This window comes from Sylvia atricapilla, chromosome 6 (genome assembly GCF_009819655.1).
Source record: "Sylvia atricapilla isolate bSylAtr1 chromosome 6, bSylAtr1.pri, whole genome shotgun sequence".
NCBI lineage: Eukaryota > Metazoa > Chordata > Aves > Passeriformes > Sylviidae > Sylvia > Sylvia atricapilla.
Window position 1 is genome coordinate 57053986 of NC_089145.1, and position 22348 is coordinate 57076333.

The following is a 22348-nucleotide window of genomic DNA, read 5'->3' on the forward strand; positions in this document are numbered from 1 at the left end:
GGTAAATGATATAAATAAGACATATAGCAGGAGAGGGTGAAGACACAACCACTATACAAGGACTAACCTTGTGTAAAAATGGCAATAATAAGAAGGCCCCAACTGCAGGTCAGGCTAGGCTGAGAGAGCACTCACCTTTCAGTGGAAGAAGCCCAAGTGCCCTATCCTCCAATATCTTTTCTCCCTCCCCCAAATTTTTGTACTTTGCATATGTACAGTCCTAAAACAACACTTGGGGTCTTCTGTCTAGTCAATGGAGAAAAAGATGGATATATCCTGCCTTACAGAGATGCAGCAATGAAAGTGGTGAGTGCTGACTGCAACCAGCTGGACCTGAGGCCATGTGAACACTGCACTTAAAAGAAAAGCACATCCAAAGAGAAATGATAATTCATTCAGTCCCCAAACACCTCCTTCTGAGCCAGTGCAAATACCAATACACCCAGCCAGGTGTCACAACCTCATCCGTCCTCTGAGCCAGGAACTCGATGTCAAAACCTTAAGGGTCTTCTCCTGATTCTATGACTCAAAGAGATGGGTTTGTTCTCAAGAAGCCATACCACCAAAGACAACCCCAGTTCTTGCACTGCTCTCTTGTCACTACATAACTCGTGTTTATCTGATGGACCAAATTTGCCCCTGCTATTTCAAAAACAAGAACAGTGCAGGGAATGCTGCAGGGACTTGCCTGCCAAATAAAAGCAAGAGTGCAAGGCCATTTGGTGCCCGAGCATGAGATATGGGGAAAGCCTGACTTAGCACAGCCTCACCCTTTCAAGGAACTGCTGATGGTACAGTAAAGATCAAACATGCATGTAGAGCTCTGCAATTCCTTCTGTTATTAACCTTCCTCTGCTCCCCTCAATCACAGCTGGATCCCATTCATTTGCTTCCCTCTCTCTCCAAGCTGGCTAAAAAAAAAGGCTTGATATCTTTCCTTCCTGATTTTCATGTACTTACCATTTTATTCTTGATACTATCTCAGCAACAGAGGGAAGGGGGAGGGTATCCACCTAGAACATCTGGCATCTTGACAGCTTTTTTAAATAGACTTTTAAATGGGGCTAAATAAAGACTATGTAGCATTCAGAAAAAAAAATGTGCTAGTTTCACAGAAATCCATTTTGTAGGCTGTAATGGAGAACAAATTCTTAGCAGGGTTTTTCCTCACCTAAGGCTGAAACTATCTCCCAATAGTCCCTGGGGTCTGTAGGATAAACTCCATGGATGACACAGTCCTATTTTTCTGCACTGTTACCCAGCTCTGCCTACCTATATGATCCCTCCAAGGAAGGAGGGGATGTGGAACAAATATGGGATTTGTGTTTTTTTCTCTCCCATTCCAAATTTCAAGTCCCAGCTCTGCATGGTAAGTCACAAAGCTCTTCAAGCTCTTCACACTGCAACTTAACCTCCCTTAGGGAGAACCAGGAAGATCATCCAGTCTAGCAGTGCCAGCTGAGGCCACCTTGCCACTAGCCCTGGGCTGAAAAGAGACAAGTCACATTGCATGGTTAGCAGTGCAGTTCTAACAGCTGTATTTCTATTTCCTAGGACTCCCATATGAGATTTGGAGTGCCACACAACCATCTAGACACAGCAACAAATTACCTGCCAGTCCCAGGAGTCCTCACCTACCACTCTTTCTTATTAGTGAAGTCAAATTTCTATTTCTGATCCCTGTACTTTACAGGGAGATAAAGCCAGAGGCCACTTCAGAATTTGCAAGCTCACAGCTAGCCAGATTAATCTAAGCTTGTCTACAATGAGAATGTGCATTTCTATCCCAAGATATGAGGCAGGATAATGGCACTAAGACTACCCCAGATGAAAAGCCACTGCAAGGAACAAAACTCTGAAATTCCTTTCAAGTCATTACCAGTACATTACCAGTAAAGCCCCCTCTCAGCCAACCTGCTCAGACAACAGGTTATAGTACAGTTCTCAAAGCCAGCAGAGAAACCAAAAAGCTGGTTGGACTCCAGTACAAGACACAAGAGTCTCTCTGTATCCCCTGGGATATCCTCCAGAGAGATATGTTTCAGTGAAATCCAAATTCCTGAGGACTGGGAACTGTAGGACAAGCAAAGACTCTTAACTGTCCCTTTGCAGATGGCAAGGTATGCTGGCCAGATCTGCCTTCCCAACTCACTGGGCAACAAACACAGAATCATCCACCCGTAACCCAAATGACCCTTGTGCCTGCCCTAAATACAGCAACACGCCATCAACACAATGCCTCTGGGCACTGGATTCAATGTGTCTTTCATTAAGCTGGACAAAAATTCACAGAGGCTGGTTTGTAAGGGCTGGGAAATGGTCTGGTACAGTCTTGTTCCTGCTTGTGCCAAGAACTCTCTCATCCCTGATGAAGCAGTTACTGGGCCATCTCATCTTCTCTGTAAGCTTCCCTAGGAACCACGAACACCAGAGCTTGTATGGGCCCAGTGCCAGATAATGTACAGCTCCAAATTCCACTTTAGACTAATTGGGTTTTGAAGAACCCTATTTTTTTCCCTACAAATCCTCCCAATGATTCAGTCTCTGGACCACCAACTTGCAATTGCACAGGCTTGGTCCTTGCACAGTATGGAGGAAGAGCACAGTCACCAGGGCACAAACAAGGGACTTACTTGTAGGTTTTGGTTTTGTCCAACCAGATGCCGGAGAGCAGAGCCCCAACCATCCCCGACAGTACAATGGTGAGTCCAATCCTGCCAGCATTCACCTCCTCCCCCTGTGGTGAGACACATACACACTCACACAAATGCGGGAGCTAACTCATGTCCAACAAAAAGCAAAGTGCAGAAAACCCAGAGAGGAAGAGACATCAAAGTAAGCCTTCGTACATGTTTTCTGCTGGTAACACACTAACCAAGAACCAGCCTTTGCAGGAACAATTTTAAGCCCAATTTCTGAGCCAATGCTTTCTGGTCCATGAAAAAAAAGTGGCCTGGCAATTGTGTCTGAGCCAGCCCTGAGAAAAAGCTGTGCACTGGCCAGTGAGAGCAGATACACTCAGAGGAGTTAGCATAAACTCTATGAAGCTTGCTCATAGGATTTGGACCAGATTGACTAGGAAATACTAGGACTCAGTTCAAGGCAGCACAGAAAGGAGCTCTGCTGCATGCAACACCAGCAGTAAGCTGTACAATAGCTCAGGTACTGAGGCATCCCACCCTTCTGCCACCTGAGCATGAGCATGGGCAGCCTCCTGGGAAAGATGTCCCAGTAGAAATCACAGTCAAAACAACGGGAGGAAATTGCTGGAAGATTTTCTCAGAAGTAAATGCTTTCATTTAAGGCACAAAGGAGCAGTCTTTTCTAGAGCTCACCAGCTTTAGCATGGGGTGGTGTAAAGGAAAAAAGGAACAGCCAACTTGTGCTAGAGTCAGCCAGGATTGCTGTGACACTGCCTTTCTCACAGACTCTCCTTTGGCAGCCAGTGCTGGACAACAGCAAACATTAGAGAGGGCCATGAGGGTTGGGTGCACTTACTGGGTAGTGATGGATCACCATGCGGTTCAGCAGAGTGGACAAGGCGTAGAAACAACCTACATTCAGACCTGAGAAGGGGATAAAAATGCAGCACATTCAGAGCCTGCTACTCTCCCGCTGGGTTGTGAAAGGGTGGAAATGCAGAGAGAGAAATCCTTGGGACCATCAGTCCAGAACAAGGCTGCAGAGTCTCAGGAGAGTGAGACAGACTGGCTAGACACAGGTTCCTGAAAGAAATGCAGACCAACATCCAGGCCTCAGCATGGATGGAAGCAGGAGGAAGAGCCCTGCATTTTCAGGATGGTTCTTACCTAAGCAGCTAGAGGAAGGGCTGTGCACATTTCTGGTACTGAAAAGTCTTGCAACTCCTTCACAGTCTCAACCCTCTCTCACAGCCAGATCCATCTTTAGCAGTGCAATTTCCTCCTCTGCCCCCAGCCAAGTCAGAATACTAGAAAAGTATCTGCCTCAGCATCACACCTTGAACAATGACCTGAGATTCAATTAACAACAGTGTCATTGACCTGTGTGTTTTCCTCCCAGAGAAGAGCCTGTCAGCATTCTTCCTGACAGCCTGCAAATAACACTCTCTCCAAGAAATGCCAGAAGACAAGTAGGAGCAGAGCTGACTGGTGAGGCACAGACAGCACTACCCTCAGGCACCTGGGGTGTGTGTCTGCATGGGAAGGGTCTTGCACTTTAAAAGATATCACTGAGGCCCGAAAAGAAACTGTGAAAGTAATTGTATTTCTGAAAGAGAACTTACATTAACTGTTACAAGGATCAACCACCTGGTGAAGGTTTCTCAGTATCACCCAAGGTGAGAATGAAACTTCTGGGGTGATACTGGTCAAGCCCCATTCAGACACTGCTCCATGTTACGTGCAATTCTTGTTGGTTAAATGCTTTCTCAAAAGGGCAGAAAGCCCAACAGCTTTGTTCAGCAGGCAAGAACAGATGCCTGTGCACTGGACCAGAGGTATGGCAACGGCTACACTCTCACCTTGGCTGATACTGAGAAACCCTCCCCAGGTGGATGAGGTCTGTAACAGTCACCGTAACTTTCTTCTCAGAAAGTCATTTACATTTGCAGCTGGTTTCTCTTCAAGGCTTCAGTGATTCTGATGGGTGGAGGGAAAGGGACAGATTTCACCACTGCAGCTCACACGTCTATAGGCTCCAAATGGAGCCATGGGTTTAAAAACAGATTTTCAGGCACAGATGCCTGACATCCTGAATACATGTCAAGTTTCCTCTTCCTACTTTTCCTCTCTAAGCCTCAGCTAAAAGCAGAAACTAACAACACAGGAAAAAGAAGTACAGTCTAGCAGGCAAAGCTTTGACAGAGGGAACAAAGCCCTGAGCTCTCCTAACCCTGAAGTCCCCCAGCTCCCCTTAAGTGCTCCGAAATCCTGCACCTATCCACTAAACACCGGATACCTGTTGCAGTAAACAGCACTATGAGGAGCCACAGGATTGGCAGCTGGAGGGTGCATAGCACTTCCTTCACACACCACCTCTGACAACATTACAATTTACTGTGAGGATGGTGAGGCACTGGAACAGGTTGTCCCAAAGGTGTAGATGAAAGTGTTTAAGGCCAGCCTGGACTGGGCTCTGAGTGACCAGGTCTAAGGGAACATGTCCTTGCACATGGCATGGAGTTTAGAACTAGATGATCTTTAAGAGTCCTTCTAACCCAAACCATTCTGTGATTAAGCAAAGTTCACTCTGCAGCTGTATGGTACAGACAACAGATGAAGATACAAGTGATCCCAAATATTGCTTGTGACAATGCTCCCCACTTCAAAATCATGTGTCAGAAGGTTACAGGACAGGCTAGTAAGCTGAGTGACATGCTCATTAGGCAGGAGAATATACCCAATCCTTATCAAGACTTACTCAGGAAGGCTGGAAACTCCAGCAGGGCCAGCAGCCAAGGATGGGGGAGAAAAACTGCAGATGTCACAGCAAGGAGGCGCCCTCCAGCCTCGAAAGCTGTCTCTTTGCAACACTTGGCTATGGCAAAACAGCTAACACACCCAAAATCAGCGTCATCCAATCTCCACCTCTGGAGCACCCCACTCACAAGCTGACACATGCTGCAGTGCAAGGACACAGGAGTATGGCAGATCAGCACAGTCCTTCTGCTTCTTCGCTTCAAAGCTGGGCATAAGCATTAACCACTCATTTGTGCACCTCTATTTCTCATCCAGCCAAGAGGACAGCAGCCTTGTGAAGGCAGTCAGATGCTGCTCTGGTACCTAATGCAGTAAACCAGCTTTACAGCAGCTCTGTGGCCCATGTGATTTCCAAGACAGAGAAGGGCCCCTGCTCCCAAGCTGGACAGTAAGTAAGAGCTGGCAGCAGCACTTGACAGCAGGACAGGCAAAACATTCTAAGAATTAAGACAATGTGTCAAATTTGCATATGTGAGGGCTGAGAAAAATTGTGGGCACTTCATATGTCACAGTTGCTCAGTAAAGCTTCTCTGAGAACTCCAGCTGTTTGAAGGTCTGTAAAACAGGTTATGGTTGTTTGCAATGGGTAAGTGGCCATTTGCCCACCCAGATGAGGGAAACCAGAACTAGTAGCTGAGAGCAGGACATCTGAAGGTCCAGCACCACCTGATTCTTTAGCTAATTACTATGGTTTGTTTGTAAGGTAGAATAACAATTTTGATACCTCAGTGTCTCCTCTATTTTATAGAGGCCAGAAGAGGCAAGTTCATTGCCTATAGCTCCAAAATGAGCCCTTATTAAGCCTCAGAATAGAACCTAGGTCTCTCACAGGTAGATAGCCTATTACCTACCTGTCAGACTCTTGGTCCTTCTCTTGTTCACCCTTGCAATCCTTCCCAACAATGGTTCCTTACACAGTTCTCACTGCCCTCCCTCCTCCTCACTGCCGATCGCCATTCCAAATGCTGATTCTTTAAGACTATCTCATTACTCCCATTGTACCAGCCTTTCCCAGAATTTCCCACCCCTTTCCTGCCTACTGCCTCCCACAAGCAACATGCTCTCCAATGCAAAGCCCAACCCCACAAGACTTGGAATTCCTTAATGCTCATTCCATGTTATTCCTCAGTTTTATGGAAGCAATGTCAGCAGCCTCGGGGGAGAAGTTCTCTGAGGGCCTTCCTGAAAACAGTTCACTGGCACTGACATAGCAAGAGTGACACCATCATTTCCAGCACTGCCAGTCTTGCCACAGGAAAGGAATCATTGCCTGCTGGTAACACCAAGACCTTAGAGATCTGCAGACCCGTTCTGACCTGGCACTGTAGAGTGATCTCCGTTCTTTCTACAGCCAGGAGAGATGAACAAGCAGCAGGTTTGCACCTCTCTCCCCTGACACATGCTATGGTAACACAGAAGCCAACAGGCTGCAGATAACTTTGTGTTAGGTAGGCAGAATGACTCAGTTGCGCTCATGTGGCTGCAGATGTCTTAAATCTTGGCCAACGTAACTTTTGACTTGAGTAGGAAAAACTGTCACCATTTTAAACCCAGACAAGCTAAAAAAAAAAGTTTCACAGCATAGTTCCTTCTCTGAGTAACAGTCACCACTCAAGTGAAGCTGGAGATTGGCATAAGAACAGAATAAATACACAGACCAGCAGCAAGAGAAAATGAATTATGACCCACTGAATGCATTTTCCACACTGTTTTTGACTGCCAGAAAAGGATTATCCCAGGAGGGTCAGATTCTAAACACGCTCTTTGTACTCAGAGTCTTCCTCTCTCCTCTAGGACTTGTTTTTCCCTATTAGAGCAAATGCTTTCCACTTTCTTTTTCCTGAAGGATAAATGTGAACCGAGCAGATGATACAATCCAACTTTAGACACAATCTGCCTGACAGGTTTTTCAGTCTTCAGTTTCTGAGAGGGCATTATGTACTATGGAGAAAAAAAAAAAAAAAAAAAACACCTCAGCAGCTGCAGTGTGAACCAGGAGAGTTTAAGAGCAATCTGAGAGGGGCATTTCTAGAAGTCTACTGCACTGAGAAGGAAGGGAGCAGAGATTCCAACAACTCCAAAGACCATTAACCTCCTCAGCAAGTACAAAGCCACCATCTGACCTCTCTCCAACCTGCCTACTCATCCACAAGGTCTTTCAGATACAACTGCTGGCAGAACGTGCAGAACTTTCAGCAATATTTAACTGTCTCCCTGAGAAGTTTCCATATCAAGCTGGTAGGAAGAGTGAGGACAAAACTACCCACAGACTAGCTGGCTACAGTACACCCTATTATGCAGCCAGGCACAGACCACAGTGGCCTTTCTGCTAGTAAGAAAAGCACTTCCATATGCCAGTTCAGCATCAGGGAATAGATTCAACACATCACACTGCCCTCAAACAAACAGACTGAGACTGCTGATGAGAAGGAAGCAGCAAATTCAGCATGCAAGGACAGATGACATAAGATGTTCTCCAGTTTTTCTTTCCAATTGCTTCACAGGGACTGCCTAGGAAGCTGATCTGCACATCTGCATACTCCACATGACCTCTACAGGGATGCCTGGCAGTCACATTCATATCCTTGCCTTCAGAAATGACTTCCACTCAGTCCTGGCAACTTGCATTCAGATACTTCTACGTATTTCACTTAGATCGTGATGCAATTAACTAAATGACTAGGAAAAAAGAACAGATAAGGAAATCCCCTGAACAGCAAACAAAGTCTGGGAGAACAATTGTGGAAGCGTACCATCCTCTGTGATATAGGAAGGCTTGCCTTCCTTTAGTTCTTCCCCACTGCATTTGCTGGTAACCACTGCTGAAGAGAACCGGGCTATAAGGATTCCTGGTCTCTGGCAGCACAGGGGAGCTATCTTTACATTCCCCTACAACAACTCAAGCCAGTTACTGTCCCAGCAGAGCACAGAGCGGGAGGGAGAAGCCATGATAAGTGCACACAAGAAGAAAAGCCAGATCTTACCATAAGTGACCATCAGCAGCAGAAAGTTGGCATTGCGGAGCAGGCGGAGGATCGACTGCACGTAGGAATAGTCTGCCGTGGGTCTGGACTGGATTGAAGCCTGAGCTCGGCTCGGAGGGTTTGGAGGCTTCTCCTTGAAGACTGAAAGCAGGCACAAAGTACACCTGTTTGTACTGGTGCAGGTGAGGGGCCTGAGCACACGCTGCACCGTTTGAGGGATGGCAGAGGGGCTGGTAGAACCCAGTGTACAAAACACATTGTTTTCCTTAAGCTTTGGTCCCCATGCATGAACTTATCCAGGAACAGGGAAAAAGAATGATCTCCATTCCCCATGCATGATCTTATCCAGGAACAGGGAAAAACAGCTCTCTTCCAACAGTAACTCCTGTCACCTTCCCAAGGGAAACATCTTGCCTTCAATTAGCTTTTTGTGTAGGCAGTGCCCAGCAGCACTGAAAGAGTTCTTAGTATTATTAATGCCTTTGGCTCTAGAAGGATGAGCAGCCAGGTGCAAAAGTGTTATGTGGATTTACAAATGACAAAGTGGAACTGGACAAGTCAGCTGACAGAGGTGGGTTAGCGCTCTGCAGTGGCCAGTGCCCAGGGAACAATAACCTTTGCCAGGTTTTATTTCAGAAACCAGAATTTATTTTTATGCCAAGCCATCTGCTGCCCCTTACTAGTATTAAAGTAGCATCCAGAAATCCAGTCACAGGCAATAATGCTGTGCCAGGTGCTAGACAGGTATTTTTGTACCTTGTCTATTCCATGCCCCACATTATTTGAAGTCTACATCTGATTCAGCCACCAGCAACATGAATAAACTGTCAAGAGGAACCTGTCAAAAAAATTGCATGGAACTCAGCAACCAAACTCAGCTTGCCAGTGACCAGGCCAGTTTTTATGCTAAAGATCTGGCTTCTATTCATGTGTTAAGCAGGGTAATTGCACCCCCTGTGTCCCACTACTGTCCTTCATGCTTTATTCTCTCCACTCATACCTGAGAACAGCTTGTTCCTGTGATGCCATATAATCTCCCTCTTTCTGCTCTTAAGGGGTAGCCAGGTCCCAGACATAACCCCAAGGCCCAACCTTCCCTGTTTGCAGGGAAGATGACTACAAAACCTTCAAGATATCTTTTGGTTTTCAAAGGACTTACTCATGCCTGGCATTTACTACACAGGCAATGGACAAAACTAACAATTTGGCAGGCTCGCTGACAACCTCCCTCCTTCGTGTGCTGTTCATCAAGGGTTTGAAGCAGCAAGATATAGTATTGCATGACCCTGTGAGGTGCATGGTAGGACACATCCCCAGATGGCCTGCCCAGCCCATTTCTTTGCTGGGCATTTCAGCTAATCTCAGCTCCATCTGGTTTCACATTCACACTCCCACCTCCTTACCTATGATGACCAGGATGAACAGGGCTGATGCCACACCTGCAGTCATGAAGAACATGATGCTGATGTGGTAGGCCAGCTTCTCCACATCCTCCACATTAGGGATCAGAACTGGAGGGACTAGAAATCCAGCAGCAATGCCAAGCTGAGGAGAGAGAGGGGATAAACAGAGGCATGACATGAAACAACAATGCCACTGCCCTACAGCTCAGTACAGGCTCAACTGAGACCAATCCAATTTCACAACCAAGATTAAAATCTTCTTTACCACCTAAAAATTAAGAGATAAAAGTCAGACACCCACTGCAATCAGGCCACAAGAGAGGTTTTCCCACTGCATTTACAACTGTCAGGATATTCAAGGCAACTGAATTGAGAATTGAGCAGAATGAATACCTGGCTCCATCACAGTGGAGGTCTGGCCTGCCCTTACTTCCCCCACAAATGTATGCTCCTGTTCCCCAGGAACACACACATCCCATTCCTTACCTTGCCTCTGCCCTAGAGCTGGCCTGATCACCTGGTAACTCAATTCTGCTCATTAAAAATGGCAGAAAACAAGACCATCAAAACCAACCAATATTTGCTGGGTTATTGAGTTGAACCAATTTATTTTCCAGCCACATAAATTCAAGGGCAGAGGCACCTGACCACTCACATAATTGAGATATTAATCTGGCTCAGCCAACTTTGATACAGTTTCAAATGAACAGCCTCCCAAGACAAGGCTCACCCTATGACCACCAGGAGAACCTAGAACATCAAGGCTGAATGCAAAGGAAGTACTGACAGCACCTATCTCAGATGTCGAGGTTGTTTTAGTAATAGAGCCTGGCAACTGTCCCTGGATAAACTGCTCTGAACTATACAGAAAGCAAGGACTAAGGAAGACAAGTCCTGTGTAGCCCACAAACCTCATGGAAGCACATCAGCACAGATTAGAAGACCTAAGAGCCCTGTAACCCAGGCATGAGCTTGGACAGCTTGCCTGGGCTGTTTTCTAGCGAAACCTCCTTGTGCTTTCTCTTTCTCATGTCATGTTTTTTTCTGACATGTCCCCATGTTTCTGGGATGCTGATAAAGTCATTCTGGAAGACTGACTTACTGGCCGAGACAAAGATCTCAGAACAGCTGTATTTCATATGTTGCAATATTTGGTAGTTAAGCTAAAAATCAGCTTGTGCCCTCCAGCCCCAGAAAACCCTCCACCAAATCCCTCCTCCTCCATCCAGCTGGTGTATTTTTGAGAGAGGAAGAATGCTTTGGATTCAAACAGAGCTATCTGCTACCCTCAGGCATCCTATTTAGCTTACAAACAAGTGACTTTCAACCATGTCTGCCCAAACTTCTGTGTCAAACAGTGCCCTCCACTGGGACTGGAAATGCTCTGGGTCAGGATTAGCAACAGATATCTACGCTAAATTCATTCTTGGTGCTCAGACATTGCAGGGAGCTAGTGAGAAGAGCCACCAAGAGATTACAGATGTGCCCCACCCGTTCAAGGCACTGTCGAGAATAAGAACATTTGAGGTTTGGTCACATAGACTGAAGCCAAACCCAAGCTGTGCCATCCTAGACAGCAAGTCAAGGACTGAAAGAATTTAGGAGGAAACTTAAAAGACCATTAGTGAGGATAAACCTTCCTAAAATCCATGTGGCACAGAGAGACTGACACAAGACTAAACCTGCCAGAGCTCAGTTTTGTTCAGATATGACCTATGCCCAGCCTCTCAGCATAGCAAGTCAGGCTGGCTCTCCTCCTCTGCCCACTGACTACAGTGAGCATAGCTATCATGGTTCAGAGACTTCAAGTCCCAATCTCCATCAAATTCATGCCTCCCCTTCCCTACACAAACCTACAGCTGCACACAAAAGGTAATGGCATCAAACACAGAAGCTCGCAGAGATCACTGGTAGAGGACAGAAGCTCGTTTGTACCTGCAGCACATTTATTTTGCCCTCCTTGTGGCCAGGTGCAAGCCTGTGCCTCTGGTGTGCCTGGTCTGCCCAGGGCACAGCCAGCCTGGACTTCACTCCTGTCTCCAGAGCATTTCTAAAGATTTAGCCTTTAAGGAAAAGACAACATTGCTCCTTTCCATTTGAGAGAAGAGTCCTATTGAGCCTCATATATCAGGTGTTCCATGTGCCCTCCACCCTTTCCCAAGTTAAAGTTTACAAACAGTTGACTGGAAACTGACTCTTTGTTTTACCACTGTTTCATTGTTGGAAGAACTAAGCTGGATTCCTGTGCTAGGTACTTCTTGGCTTCCTCCTCTCTGCAATCACATGCTAGCCACATGAGCTGCTGAACAGCAGCAAAACAACAGGAGAGGAGAGATCCTTGCTTTATTCTGACCTCTGACATAAGTTTCTTCAGGACCACAGCTGAGATTCAATCTTTTCCAATCTCCCTCCAGCTGCTCCTTCCTGAAAAAGGATCTGTTGTACCTAGCAGAGAAGGTGATGAGAAGGTACTGAGAAGGTACTGAGAAGGTATTGTGCTGTTGATTGTTTAGAAATCTTTTACTGAGAGGTCCTACAGTCATCACTTACACAAGGGGTCACAGACTTACCTTTCAGCTTTCTTGAACTACTTGTTGCCTTTTCAGAAGAATTTTCCTAAACAACTTTTTTAATTGATGTTTTGTCCTTTCTCTTCTCTTCCCTCAAACAGAAGCAACTTTTATCCATTAGGAGTTCATTATACCTTTGATAAGAACCAGGTAGCAGAATGGATTAAAAAAAATCATAGCAATAGGAGCTACATTTTATATTTCAGAGCAACCCATGCTAATAATTCTGTGAAGATGAAGCCCCTTGTCTTGACTAAAACTAAAGATTTCCTGAACGACACTCACAGACTCTGGATTATTCATACCATTTTTAGCAAAGAAGACAAGCTCTCAACAACATGATAACTATTACACTGCATATACTTTAACTATTATAAGGAGATTTTTAGCCTGGTTCTCAGCAGGTCAGTGTGAACATTACCATCAGCCCGCAGAAACACTGTAACCAATTAACCAGAAAATTTAAAAGATGCCTTAGAAAGGGAAAAATAACTTCTCTCCCTTCTCCATCCCTTGCACATCAGGGAAAAAAAGAGCAATGTAAAAATAAGGTTAGGTCTGCAAAAGTCTTTGCTACCCTCCTTACAGACACTATCAGTCATAAAGTATCATAATGAAGCCACTTATTTAATTTGCATCTCCAGCCTTTATGCCAGCAGACAGGTCTCCAATACCTATATAGATAAGCTTGTTCTCAAAATTTGATACATCACTCAGAATCCCCTCACCCAAAACACCCAGCACTGTCCTGATCTCTGAGGATCTCTCCAGGAGATCAGGCTGTTGGCACTTTATTTTAAAAAGGCTTTGGGGTAATTTTTAAACACACTGCCAGGAAAGTCAACAACTACAGCAGAGTGCACTGTTCAGACAATTTACTCTTTAGAGACTAGTAAATGATAGAAGGAATGTATTTTCTACCTGAATTTTGCCAAGGACCAGTCACAAAAACAACATCATATTCAATATTCAAGTGTGCACAAGGCAACAAAACCAAGAGTAAGTAGCTAAGAAGATGGTATAAATGTACTCAAAATCTCGAAATAGAAAATTACATGTCTAAGGTTAACTGCTAAGAGTGTCCTGAAGAAAGATAACCAGTGGTGTATCACCATAAAAATTGTAAATGAATGATCAGAGGAGGACTGCAGGAGTGAACCTCCACCTCAAATAAAACTACAAGTCAGCAACAGGAACACAGAAGCCCTGTAAAATTCCAATAGTAGGTATAAATGTTGACAGAGGGAACCACCAAATCCAGAAGGTCAATTACAATGTTAAAAGATAAGAGAGAGAGAGATGCTGCAAAAGCAAAAATATACAACAGTAAGAAATTTTGACAATGCCCTTGCAAACTAAATAAGCATCATGACAGGGATGATGCAGAGACTGCATTTTTGGATTCCATAAATACCCTTTGCTGAGGAAAACTTATAAGAGGCAGCACAATTCGTGATTTTGACCCAGAACAGCACAGTGACTATGATCAATATTACAGAATGCTTCTGCACTGAACTGAAATTCAGCTTCCTTGCAGCAGCGACAAAAAAAAAAAGGGAACACCCTCCAAAACACTACAGTAATATATAACTCACAAGAGGAAGCTGCCTAAAAGGAAAGAAGTATTAAATAGAAATGAAGAAGAAAAGCCTAAGAAATTAAATGCTTGCAAGTGGCATTAAATTGTGCAAAGACACTGAATCAGTGTCTCACTGCAAGCCTAGATAATATTAGTAAAATATTTTAGAATAAAGGAATCACTATTAAGTAAAAAAAACAAAAATGCAAAAATACTCAAAACAAGCAAAGAAACAAACAAAACAAAACCACAAGAACATAAACCACTCAGCTCTAAAACTGGACATTATTCCTTCAAGCAAAGAAAAATGACAGAAAGCTGGACCATCCTAAAGTAAAACCATAATTAGGCCAAAAGAGACACCAGAACAGCTTTATAAACTAAGTCAAAACTCTTCAAACACAACGAAATCAGGAAACCTGACAGAAGGGTCAAAATATGATCAGTGTGGAAGGAGAACATTCGAGAAAGAGGTTTTGGGCCATCATTCATGACATGATGCATTATGAGTGGAAGATATTACTCAATTTATTTAAACTAATTTCTTCTATGAGGCATCAGGACCAGCTGGTATTCATCTAGGGGTTCAAAAGAGCAAGCCAACAGAAAATCCACAGTACTTGCACACAAACATACAAAATGGTTTGTTACCAAATATTCAAATCAGAATAGAAGAAGAGAAAAGTGATGTTAAATTTTAGGAGGCTCAGCAGAAGCAGGACTCACAGGAAACCCTGAGACCAGCAGCCTGCTTGTTTGGCCAAGTGGACAGAAAATGCGGCAATCGAAAGATCTACACTTTGATAAACACCAATACAACAGGTTTTTCAGACAACATGATTTCAACATGGTCTTAGCAAGTTCCCAAGCCAAGACTCTGGAGAGAGAGGAGGATATACTCCAGACTCCCTCTGGATTCACCCAGGGAACCCCTTTGAGGAGATGCTTGCTCCAGAGCTCTGGGCAACACAGCAACCTCTTCTACTCTTATCTGGGTATCAAAGCTCTGCCCTAGGCCCTCCCTCCTTTTCTAACTACAGGTGCCCCTCAAACTGTAACCATGACATTTCACAAGAGCAGCTGAACCTCCTGACCCTATAATTCATATATCACAACCTGCAGAGAGCAGACAGCTACCCCCTTCTCACACCCTGTGCCTCCCAACTGCACACTGGCTTCCCAATACTTTGCTATCAGCAAAGGACTCAGCAGTCTTTCCATATAAAAGGCTACAGGAGAATTGAAAAATGCCCAACTGAGGTGCTGTTTAAGCAAAAGCTGCCAGTTCCTACACAGTAAACTTTCGTATGAATTGGCGTCCAGAATATGCTTCCATACCACTGACAGCATGGAAGAGCTACTGAAATCCAGATAGTCAGGAAGTCAACGTGCATATTTACACAGTTTATGTAACCTTCTTGCAGTGTTTTACAAAAAAATAAAGTATACAAGTTGTGAAAGGAGAAATTGTGATCAAGCCTTTTGATGAGAATAAGATAAGGCTTAAGCTCTGTTTTACTTTCCCACTAATGTGAGAGGCCTTTTGTTTTTTCCAAACTGCACTTGCACAACCAAAGCTCGTCTGAAAACAAAGCAAACTCCCTTCTGCAGCACACTTCTGCTCCTGTGGCATCATTTCATAATGCTTTATATGATGCAATGCTGTACAGTGAGATGCACCTTCCCCTAGTCTGCTGGGAAAGAAATGCAACACAGCAAAACAACAGAAGCAGACAAGAGAGAGAGCAAAACAGAGGGGTTTCAGCTCTGACAGCTACCTCAGCTGCTACTATAGAATCCTCAGTGAGGATATGCTTTGGTCAAGGACCTACTCCAGTCTCCTCACACAGACAGTCCTGGATATCCTGCAGGGTAAGTGCTGAGGGTGCTTGCTGTAGGGTAGGCCCTCCCATCAAAAACACTGCAGGCATTTGTTTAAACTCCCAGGCAGAACTCAACCCAAAAGCCAACTTCTAAGAGAAAGAAAGGGGAACTGCCTTTGGTCTGGCAAGGAAGCACCACACGAAATGGGTAGAAAATGTTCATTTCAGGCTCTCATGTCCATTTATAGAAACTGAGGCATTCCTGCAAAAGCCACATTGCTGTTTGGTCAGCACGCCCTCCCACACTGAGCCACGTCCAGGATCTTGGAGAGTTGGCCACAAAGCACTCCTTGAGATCCAAGCATTCTGATCTGCCCTGCCCTTTTTTTTTTTTTTTTTTTTTTTTTTTTCAGGGACAGAAAGGAGAGCTGGAGAACGTCACCCATTAACTACCCTCACTACAAGCAACTATGTCAACCATTAGCTACTGCCACTAAAATCTTCTCTACTCTGATAGCTAAAACTCTGAGAGATACAGGGCCAAGCTAGGGAGCTGTGAGACAGATCACCACCTGTCCATATTTCTAGCAGGGGATCATCTGAAGGAATGGAAATCCTTCAGCAGAGACAAAGCAGCCAAAGAAGATCTAGAAGTTCACTCAAAGACTGGAAGACAGGGATTCCACAGGATATGATACATTTCCACAGTGCTTCTTAGACTTTGAGATGCTGCCTTCCCTGAAGGGCAAAAGGTACAGAACAGAGTTATCAGTGAAGCATCAAACAATGGCACATGCTGAGTACAAACAGCTGTAGGATTACCAGCTCAAATGCAATGGCTATTCAGATGCTGCAGACCCAACCACACGGCAAAACCCACCTCAGCCACTACCCCAGGCATTCTTTCCCTCAATTCAAAACAGAAGAAAGGACCCGCCAGGGGCGAAAGAGAGAACATTTCCCTGAATTTTATTTACACCTTATCACTAGCTTTGTCCATTTCAAAAGCCATCATCTAATCACTTCGAGACTGCCACTCCCAGCAGGCTCCAGATACCACCTAAAATCTCTGGCTCAGGCTGTCTCTGTTACAGAAGTCCTAAATCTCTGAAGTCACATGGCAGCTACATCAGAACAGGGACAGATCCTAAGATCAGCAAGGTGCTGCATGATTTTTCCTCTAAATCAGAGCTTACTGTGAGGCTGAAGTATTTTTTCCTCCTGAATCACATCACTTTTTTTCAAGCCCTGCTTAAAAAAAAAAAGAAACCAAAATCACTGCAAAAAGATCATTTAACAGGCCTGCATCCTTACTCCCAAGCCCATCAGTTGCTTGTTTCTTTCCCAAAACAGCAAGAAACAGGAACAAGGTCTCTCTCAATCAAAAAAAAACCCAATACTGGTGGCAAAGCAATACAAATCAAATCCACGAATGTTCTTCGTCTGGATGCAACACAATTATACACTTCTCTACATGCTGCCCATGCCCTTTCCCCATCAAGTGACAAGGAGATAAACTGTTAAGAGTGAGAGATGCATAAAACCCAGGCACAGCAGTTCAGCATGCACCATGGCAGCTAAAGGAGAGAGCTGGTACCTGGCCATCAAATCCAGCTTATACATTTCAAAATGCCATGAAAACCTCACTCGCGACCTAAACATCGCCACAGCCATGTTAGTTCTGTCATGCCAAAGGACCATGTGCTTCCTCATGCCCAAGTGTGGGGATGAACAAGTGTTAAATGAAGGGGCAAGACCTGCTGCTCCAGCCAGCACACACTCCTGCAAATGCCAGTATCCCAGGAGAGCATTTCTTCCCACTGCCGTCCTGCCACCAGGCAGAAAATGATGGACGGTGTGCCATCAGCACAGAAGTTTAGAAGCCTGTTTGCTGCTGCCTGTCAGGTCTGAACCACAGTCCCAAACAGGGCTGATGAATCAATTCATCCAAATGGTAACAGCATGGCCTGACTCAGACCACTCTCTCCCATCCACTCCGTGTGTGGGGCTGCACACAGATCTCCAGCACCGAGGTGCTCCACAGGGAACACTGCTGATGTAGCAGGCACAACACTACTGACAGCTGTATTTCGTAACATGTCAGACAAATTCCTGCCAATATTAAAATACATCTGAAGAACATTAGTGAACTCTCATAACACTTCTGCTTTTTACCCCAGATCTTCAGTGTGAGGAGGAGTCCCCACATAGATTTTTGCTAGTCTTTCAAGCAAGGAGAAGCCAGTAGTATTTCAATAACACTGATATATTAATGCCAAAGCATCCAACACGTGAACTTCATTCTACGCCTCCCCCCACACGAACTTCCATGACAAGGAAGAAAATGGGAAAAAAAACTATGTATCTTCCTGTTAAAATGTGGAAAAGTAAAACATCATGAAAACCGCAGTGGGTAAACAGGAGAATGTGATCACACTCACAGGTGCTCACTCTTCTAGAAGCTCCTCAGCACTGATTCAAGAGTGCTCAATCCAACCAGTTTTTGCACCACAGCCAACATATGACCAGAAACAAGTGAGGTGATTCTGACACCTTACTAAGGATTGCTTGATTTTTTAAAAGGGAATTTGATTGATTCAATGATTTACTCTTCAGGGCTAACTTTGAACTTGAAAGTTACCATCAGTCGGCAAGCAAAGGCAGTGTCCTGAGCAAACATGGCCCCAGCAGACCAACATGAGCCAGCAGACAGGGTTTTCCACAGGACAGCACTGCTGAAGTGCAGCCTGGGGCCACGACAGCAAGAGCAGAAAGAGGGCAAGTATAGTAAATAAAGAAGCAGTGACTCTTCCCTGCTTCTTCATGCAGTTGCTTACAATTCCTAGTGGAGAGGGACAACAGTGCTTGGTCTTCAATAATAATAATAATTAAACTAAGTGACACGGCAAGGAAAACCATACAGATGTAGAGAAATGAGCATAGGGAATAATTTATCATACTGCAATTGGAAAACCACTGTATTATACCCTTTGCTAACACTCCCTAATACAGTCTTTAACTGCAGTCAGGAATAATGTATGCCTCTCTTTCTTCCCCCTGCCCAACCTCACCAGTAAACAAAATAGCTAGTTTTCATTCACAGTGATTATGCTTGACTTTGGGAATAAATAGGCCTTCCCTATGGAGTATGCTCTGTCTTTAGTCACTACCATTTCTGACTTCCCCAATTCTCTAAAAGGACAGTCTGAGCTTACAAAGCAAAGACTGTACTGAACTGAGGTCTCATTGTCATGTCAGTTCAACCACCAGAGCAGTGTGGAGCACCAAAAGGGTAGCCAACGTTTGCTTTTCGCAACCTTTACACTAAGCCACTCCTTTTGGGATGATGATGACTCCACACTGGCATATAGCACAGGCTGACAGCCTCATTGTTTGGATTTCTAATGCACATTGTTGAGCAACTCCACATGAATAATTTTTAAGAAATCATATGACAGCAAAATGCTCAGTTACTTATTTGCTCATGCCAAGTTAGATGCCTTCCACTCTAAAAGATCCATTTAAAACTACATAAAAACCAGCCCACTAGGAGGGATGACAAGAGCAAAAAGGAAAGCTTAGATGCACTCAATGTTTTCTCTTTCCAAAAGATGTGAAGTGACCCCCTTAATTCCCTGTGAAAAACGAGATTCCCTTTTTACATAGATTTTAAGAAATAGGTTTAATAAAAGATAAGACAATTAGGAGATAAGGGAAAAAAGCAAAGTACAGCTGGCCAGTGACTTGGCATTTAGCCAGGTCCACACCCTGCTATTTCACAGGCTTTCTTTAAATACCGTTCCTATTGTATCGATCTGTTGAATATTCATCTTTTCCCATAAACTAATTTCCATATTCCAAGGACTGTTTTGCAGGGCCCCTCCTTGGGTCCGCCTTTTTAGAGCATACGTGATTCTGGGCTGTGTCTTCATTATCACCTCCAGACTGGGCCTTGGTCCGTGCTTTCTTCAGATGGGAGATGCTGATAGCTGGTATATCAATAGCAGAGTCTTCTTTACACGTTCACTGGATGTTATCCCAGCCAAACAGACAGTTTAACCATACTCTATCACTACTACCACTTTGCCTAATTTTCTTTACTAACAGCAGAAATGAAAACTTATATCCTTACCATATACCAAGTTATTATGCTATATGATTCATACCAAGTTATTAATCATACAGCACACATCTTGCGAAAAGCCAGCTTTATAATAGGCATTTATAACAATTCCCTAGTGCTGCCCAGCAAACTACTCTTCCTCAAATCCACCTCCAAGCATTCACCTCTTTTTGCCTCAGCAGTATCTAAGGAAATACGGAAACACGGGAAGAAGCAGCCTGCATTAAAAGCCACCTGAACTGAAAACCATTCCAATCAGGACGGCAGTCACTCACAGGCTGAACGGTCCAGGGTGGAGCGGAGTCACATGCAGGGGAACACACTGCATCTCAAAGCCAGGGGCACAGCTAATGCCAGGTTCCACTTTCCTCTCCTTTGTGTCAGAGCCGCAGAGCCACGCTCGCTTCACTTATGCTCCACTGCATCAGTATTGGCTTATTCACTCCATGCAACTGGTATGAGCAGGTGTTCCGGTGCAAGGGTCAAGAAGCTATTTCCCTGATCCTTTCAAAGCTGTATAAAAATTGACCTCCTCTGGCTACGAGAAAAGACAGTCACAGCCTGAACAAGTGTGGGTCACTGGCCTCCGGCACCCGCCTTGATACAAGAGTCCTCAGTCCTCGGGAGCTGACCTCACACTGACCTGATGGAACTTTTCTTTTTTTCAAAGCAATTGCTCGTGGAAACTCTCTATCTACTTTTAAGAGGTGTGAAAGTGCTAAAGTCCTTTTCCTCCAGGGCCCAATGACAATGTTTTCAGCAGACGGCTAATCTCCTTTGTCCCATCTAGCTGTCAGCAGGAAGAGGATATTGCAGTGTCAAGTCCAGATACAACCGCAGATACAAGATCTGAAGGACATTCTGCCTGCAGCAGTTCCTCAGCACTCTGCTTTCCCCCCGCCCCGGCCTTTCACAGTTCTACAGAATCACAGCCCTGGACTGGAGATTCACACACTCGGGAAGTGCAAAGCTCTGGAGAAGAGCCTGAGCAAAGCCCTCTCACAGCCAGAACCATACCTGACCATAAACCATACCTGACCCCCATGCTGCCCTGAACTTTGTAGCTGGAAGTCTCCCTTGCCTCTGCCACCACCATCAGCCCTCAGGCTAACACCAGTATCCTTCCAGATACCAGCTGCATCTTGCAGAGGGAATTTCATGTAAGTAGGTGTTATCCCTGCGGCTGCCCTTCTCCTACCCCTCCGTGGTCCGCTCCCTCAGCACTCCGGGTGTCCGGCGGGCAGGTGACAGCCCGCCCCACGCGTGACCAGCCGGGGCGCATTACCTGGTTCCCGAAGACCGCAATGGAGCAGGCGGTGGAGACCTCGTGGGAGCCAAACCAGACGGACGCGATGCGTGAGGGCATGCCCAGGATGAAGACCTGCGCCAGGCCACAGATGACCTGTCCCAGGACGGTGACGGGGAAGAGGTGCGGCTTCAGGCTGCCCAGCTTCACCCAGGCGCCCAGGGCATTTAGGGCCGAGCCAGCCAAGGCGATGAGGCGCAGGCCCCTCTTGTCCAGCAGCCAGGCGACAGGGAAGAGCAGCGGGATGTAGATGAGCATGTAGCTCATGGAAAGCCAGTCGATGGCGAAGGCGCTCACGTCGTAGAAGCGCGCGAAGACGTTGTTGATGCTGCCGTACTGGATCCACTGGAAGGCGTTGCACAGCGAGTAGCTGCTGAAGAGCAGCAGCACAACCCAGCGAAGCCGCGACAGCCGCACCTCGGCGGCGGCATCACCCGCCGCAATCGACGGACTCGGCGTCCCGGCGGGCTCCTGCAACACCATGCCGGCACCGTGGGCAGAGCCCGGCTCGGCTCGGCACGGCACGGCACGGCACGGCTCTGTACGGCCCGGCCCGGCTCGGCTGGGCTCGGCTCGGCTCGGCACGGCACGGCTCGGCTCGGCTCGGCTCGGCACGGCTCGGCACGGCACGGCTCTGTACGGCACGGCCCGGCTCTGTACGGCTCGGCACGGCTCTGTACAGCCCGGCCCGGCCCGGCCCGGCTCGGCCCGGCTCGGCTCGGCTCGGCTCGGCCCGGCACGGCTCGGCGCGGCACGGCACCACCTGCCCCAAAGGCCCCCGCCCCCGCTGGGCTCCGTGGCGGCCGCGGCGCGGGGAGGTGCCCCCGGCCCGGCACGGCACGGCACGGCACGGCTCGGCTCTCTCCGCCCTCCGCCCCGCCCCGCAGCGAGGCCGGGGAGGGCTCGGCCGGCCCGGGGCACTCACGGGGCGCTCCTGCGGACAGGAGTGGGACTGGGACCCCCTCCCCAGGGCCGCTGCCCGGGCCCGCCCAGAGCCCCCCCGGCGTCAGGAGGGCGGGGGACAGCAGAGGCTTCGGCCGCCGGTGATGAATGGAACGTGGGCTGGGTAGAACTGTGACCCCGGAGAGCGAGTGGGCAATG

The 22348-nt window shown here is 46.3% G+C and overlaps 1 protein-coding gene across 1 annotated transcript in view; it reads right to left on the bottom strand.

The window, feature by feature from the left end:
* Window positions 1–21730, bottom strand: part of FLVCR2 (FLVCR choline and putative heme transporter 2) — a 34698-nt gene extending 12968 nt beyond the window's left edge. Inside the window, exons 1-5 of the mRNA XM_066322024.1 lie at window positions 21227–21730; window positions 9847–9988; window positions 8444–8584; window positions 3499–3566; window positions 2634–2737 (exon numbers count right to left, since the gene is read on the bottom strand). Coding sequence (XP_066178121.1) covers window positions 2634–2737; window positions 3499–3566; window positions 8444–8584; window positions 9847–9988; window positions 21227–21730 — 959 coding nt within the window. The remainder of the gene's footprint in view (window positions 1–2633; window positions 2738–3498; window positions 3567–8443; window positions 8585–9846; window positions 9989–21226) is intronic.
* Window positions 21731–22348: the final 618 nt, after the last annotated feature.